The sequence below is a fragment of the Equus caballus genome, chromosome 12, assembly GCF_041296265.1.
Source record: "Equus caballus isolate H_3958 breed thoroughbred chromosome 12, TB-T2T, whole genome shotgun sequence".
Classification (NCBI taxonomy): domain Eukaryota; kingdom Metazoa; phylum Chordata; class Mammalia; order Perissodactyla; family Equidae; genus Equus; species Equus caballus.
The window spans coordinates 14,382,165-14,388,145 of NC_091695.1; the positions used below are offsets into that span (position 1 = coordinate 14,382,165).

The 5,981-nt window shown below is 34.4% G+C and overlaps 1 protein-coding gene across 1 annotated transcript; it reads left to right on the forward strand.

The window, feature by feature from the left end:
* Positions 1-4,345: 4,345 nt before the first annotated feature.
* Positions 4,346-5,302, forward strand: OR10AG96B (olfactory receptor family 10 subfamily AG member 96B). The gene is given in 1 exon segment (NM_001391859.1): positions 4,346-5,302. A coding segment is annotated over 1 exon segment (957 nt).
* Positions 5,303-5,981: the final 679 nt, after the last annotated feature.

Genomic DNA, 5,981 nt, shown 5'->3' on the forward strand with positions numbered 1-5,981 from the left:
TTCTCCATAATAAAAAAAAAAAGGTAAGCAGTAATTATTTTACCCTGCTTATTTTTATTGTATTGTATTTATTTTAAACACAAGAAATGAAAGTATCAGGGCCGGCCCTGTAGCTGAGTGGTTAACTTCACATGTTCCACTTCTGTGGCCCAAGCTTTCGCAGGTTAGGGTCCTGGGTGTGGACATGGCACCACTCACCAAGCCATGCTTAGGCGGCATCCCACATAGCACAACCAGAAGGACCTACAACTAGAATATAGAACTATGAACTGGGGGACTTTGAGGAGAAGAAGAAGAAGAAAAGAAAGAAGATTGGCAACAGATGTTAGCTCAGGTGCCAATCTTCAAAAAACAAATAATAAATTGAAAGTATTGAAGAAAACACTTCCTCCCATTCAAATTCATTTATGAGATAAATCTTATGGACTTGAAATATACAGACTGTAACTATAAGCAGTTTTTAATTTTTATAACTGTAAATCAGATATAAGATGCACATAAAGTTCTTATTTCTTAGTTTTATTGATATTATTCAGAATATTAAAGTCAAAATAATATTTCCTATTGAATGTTCTATGAAGCACATTGAGTTTTTATTAAGAATATGGATTCTGGCATTAAACTGCTGATTTTGAGGCCAGCAAGGTCACAAACTATCTTCTTGATATTGGACAAATTTCTTAATCTCTCTATGCCTCTGACTTTTTATGCAAAATATGAATAATCACAATGCTTACTTCATTCAGAATGCAATAAATGAGATAATTAAATGAGATAATACAGATACAATCATTAACAGTGTGGTTATCATGTAATACATGTTTAAAAATGATCAATAATAACAAAATAGTTTCAAATAATCAGACCTCTCTACTCTCCATAGCTAGGCTAGTGCTGCTAACAGACAAAATGGAAGAGAAAAAACTTAACCTCTCATTTTAGAACTACCAAAGTACCATAATTGTTAATGGAGAGAGTAGATCAAGCTCAGAAAAGAGAATAATCAAACAAAATTCTCTCTGAGGGTGCTTTTATGTCTTAAATAGGATTTGAGCTAGACTTTTAAATTTAATTTTGCTCATATTTCTATAATAAAGTCTACTTCTCTTACATACTTAAAATACAGTTGACTGGCACAGATAACAGAAAAATACTAAAAATAAAAGCCCAATAAGTCAGAGTGGTATTTCCCTGGATACAGTTGCTGGTTTGTATCCATCCAATACAGAATAGTGCACTAATTTTAAGCTCAGTATTTCTGTCAAAATATTACACTGTACATTTTCTTTTCTCCTAGATTGAGAAAAGGATATTCCTGTCCAGGATAAAAGATGAGCAAAGTTCAAAAAGAAAGAAAATGGATATCTTAAAATAATAAGGATAAACACAATAAATATGGTAATGATCATAATGACAATGCTTAATGCAACTACAACTGCCTATTTCAAGTCAAGCTGATAACATAGCTTATGCTACTCCTCAAAGCAACTCCCTGAGTTACATACTATTATTACTGTGTGTATTTTCAAACAAGGAAAACTAAGCTCTGATAATTTAAATAAAGACATATTATCAGAATATATCTAATTTCCATTTTAAATCACTCAGTATAAATTCTTTGGTCAGTGAGTACTTAAATCTAGTTAGATCAACGATGATTGCTAAGATTCACAGGAAATCATTCATGTAATTACCCATTTAGAAACATTTTTAAACCACTGAGTCATGTTAAGCACCACATCACCTATTGGAATACAAAACTGAAGGAGGACATGAAAGCATTTTTTCCCCCCTGGAATATGTTTTATTGTCTTTCCAAAAATAGAATGATTCAGTGATATCCTAAGATCTGTCAAAGTCTCAGAGTAGACGTCCTTTCCTTAAGGTATTGTTTGGCGCTCCCATAACACCTTGTAATTCTTTCTCCTTCGACTCTGCATCTTGCAGGGTAGCACCTGACTTACCTGTCTGATTTCATCACTAGTCCATGAACTCTGTAAAGACGGAAGGTGAGCTCATATTATTTACCAATATTATCCTTCATATTTAACACACTTTGTATTTAACATACATTTAGTATTTATCCATAATAAACTTCAATATATACTACAAAATATATATTGATTGACTGCCTGATATATTCATCAAACATATCTGGATCACTGAAAATTCAATTTTATTTCTGCTTGAGTTGTTTTTCATAAGGTATAACTTCTGAAGAAAAAGATATAGGGAGGGCGATGTAGAATCTTGAAAGTTTTGAAAAGATATAAAATGAGGAAATTACCAAAATGTGAAAAGAGGAGAAAACAAGAGAGAAAGATCAGAAAAATCAAGTTAGAGATAAAAAGAGATTTTTGGGGGTGCACTCAGTCTCCGTTTATAGAGATTCTCATATTATTTGGATCTGAATTGCCCTAGGTCCTCGGTCCCTCTTCTTGATATTTCTGAGCCATGAGCAGAGAAGAGCCAGGACAGAGCATTTATCTTTAGGGTATGCTGTGGAAAATTAAAGTTGGAATAGAAGGTTCATTGAACTAAGATGGGAGGCATTTAGAATTAGTGACATTTGAGAAACCGAAAGTGGAAATTGTTGTTTCAGTCCTTTGGGATTTGTGAGAGGGAAAGGGAACCGGGGATCTTAAAAAAAGAGAAATTGTATTCTGTAAGAAGCAAAGATGAATTTGGGGTTTAGGAAATGGAGAAGAAACTTCAAATCTCATGACAATGTGGATTTTGGAGTATGTGACAAACCGTGAAAAAGATCTTAGTTTAGGATTAAGGAAGGCAAAAGTCAAAAAAAGTGATATCTAGGATCCAGTCCAGTGGAGGAGAGACAACTTATTTTGTCTAAAAATGCTTAATTCTCTCTTTTTTTTTTTTTTTGAGAAAGATTAGCCCTGAGCTAACTATTGCCAATCCTCCTCTTTTTGCTGAGGAAGACTAGCCCTGAGCTAACATTTGTGCCCATCTACCTCTACTTTATATGTGGGACGCCCACCACAGCATGGGTTTTACCAAGCGGGGCTATGTCTGCACCCGGGATCTGGGCCTGTGAACCCCAGGCCACCGAGAAGCGGAATGTGTGCACTTAACCGCTGTGCCACCAGGCCGGCCCCTAAAAATGCCTAATTCTTGAAGAAGCAGATTAGACTAAGACTATACCACATTTAGCATTGTGCTTTCTGATAGTTATTCAGACATAGGTATATAGAAAACGTAATAAATCTATTTTATGTTTATGATACATACTTAGTACTTACATATAAAAGACTACAATATATATCACAAAATATATATCAATTGACATGTTCATAATATATATATTCTATATTCACAATATATTCTATATTTGTGATATATGATATATTAAATGCATTCAGAAACTCATATTTAGAGGTAGTAAAAAGGTATACAAAGGCAGATTTTACATTTTGTCTGGTGTCAGGTATATGAACTCTCTGATCAATTTCTTTTGCACCATGTATTTTCCTTTTTCATTCTTTAATTACCCTGTAAAGGCCCTAAACATACCTAATTACTACTAAAGGCCTAGAATTTGGAATATAAGTAGAGTTAAGATTATTTTGTGCCCGTGATTGTGTTGAGGGCATATTACAACAAAATCTTACTTACTTTATTTCACATTCTAAACCTCAGGTGGACATGTAACTTGCTATAAAGCATTATTTCCAATACAAATTTGTTTGATATATTAAGTGGAATATTTTTCTATGATGGAAGCAAAGTGGTATTCCTTATTTTCCTCATCAGTGTCTAACCCTCTTTTCCAGATAGTGGTGGCCCAGGCTGACCTGAACTGGGCCTGGCAGTGGAATCTTATTGACCACCTTGGCCTTTGGTTATCAGAGATGCAGTTCACAGGAGAAACATCAAATCATCCAGGAAAGAATCACGCGGATTGTAAATTGAAAGATGTTAGGCAGAAAAAATACAAATAAGAAGCAACAGAGATCAGATTGATCAGAAAGGACAACATTTCTCATTAGAGAATGCCACCTGCTCCCTCCAGCAATTCTTACGCTGAGAATAGACTACCTGACATGTTTTGCTCTTATTTTATTTTTATTTATTTTTCTGTGTAATTCATTTATCCATATTGTTGATATAGGCAGGAAGAATAGAGTTTAAATGTTTTTACATTTTGGAATTCTAGGATATTGGATTTGAAACATCTTCCCAAAAATACAAAACAAACAAACAAAACACTGGATATCTATTCTGTATCAGTGGATTTGAAATCATCTATTTAATTTGTCTCAGTTGGCCTTTGGGTTCAGCAGATTGAGGTGACTTCTAAACCCTGAAATCATTTTGTTCATAGATGGAATCCACAGGACAAACTCCCCCACAGAGGAACCTCACTATGTAGGTGGAATTCATCCTGTTTGGTTTTTCTGATGTTCCTGACCTCCAAGGATTTCTTTTTGGGGTGTTTTTGATAATGTATGTGATTATTCTGATGGGCAATGGCCTCATTATCATAATAACCAACGTTGATCCTTCCCTCCACACTCCCATGTATTTTTTCCTTAGGAACTTTTCTTCTTTGGAAATATGTTATGTGTCAGTCACTGTCCCCAGATTATTAATAGATCTTTGTAGACAAAAGAGAAATATTTCCTTTCTCGCCTGTGCTGTACAAATGTATTTCTTTCTTGTCTTGGGAGCCACTGAGTGCTTTATTCTGACGGCAATGGCCTATGACAGGTATGTTGCCATTTGCAACCCATTACTCTACCCTCTCATCATGAACAATAGGCTGTGTAGCCAACTGGCAGCTGGCTGTTGGATCAGTGGAATTCCAGTCCACATAGGATTCACCTATCAGCTGTTCTCTCTCCCCTTCTGTGGATCTAACCTGTTGAATCACTTTTTCTATGACATACCTCCAGTACTTGAGCTTGCCTGTGGGGACACTTTTATGACTCAGATATTGATTTACATGGTTGCTGTTCTAGTTGTCAATATTCCTTTTATGTTGATACTTGGATCTTCCGTAAATATAATCTCAACCATCCTGAAGCTGCCTTCAGCAACTGGGAGAGCCAAGGCCTTCTCCACTTGCTCTTCTCATCTCATGGTTGTGGCTTTATTCTTTGGATTAGGCATCATTACCTATATGAGACCAAAGTCCAGCCATTTAAAAGGAATGGATAAATTCCTTTCTCTTTTTTACACCATTGTGACCCCAATGCTAAACCCTATAATATATTGTCTGAGAAACAAAGATGTCATGGTGGCATTGAGAAAATTCTTACCAAAATGGATTGTGCTATGACTTAAAAACAAAACTTCATAAAATTTGTTTCTTATTTATCACAGTCTCCATACATTAATATTGATTCTTCTCAAATTTTATTAGGAATCTTAATTATTCTGATTGATCTTATACACTTATCACATGAAAGAAACTCTGCTGCTACTTTTAAATAAAATAATAATCCCAAACTCAATCCAAGATATTGAAATATCTCAAATAACACATTGGAGTCTTTAAGGTTGCTGTTACTTTTTAAGATTTTAGAATATTGGCTAAATGTTTTATTTCACAAAAAATGCTTCATCTTTATATCTCCAGTTCCAACATATTGTCTGAAAAATGTTAGACATTTAGTTAACTTTGTTAGATTGAAAGGAAGACTAATAGCAAAAGTTTAACTATTGATATTTTACCTGCTCATGATCAATAATTGCATTATAATCAAGAAAGTTAACACAAAGAAAGGAAGGATTTGAAACCAACAATAGTGAGTAGAATTGATGTGTTAAGCAGAGTTAAAATTCTATCTGTTCTTATTGGTGATTCATCAGCTACTTCCCAAAAGCCAAATTCATATAAGAAAAAGGGGGCCACTTTATCTTGGTTACAGAATTCAGTCTTCCTGTAGAATTCTACCTAAATTGCCTTCACTTCTATTGTGTTAAATAGAATACTTGATTTTAATTTTCATATGGAG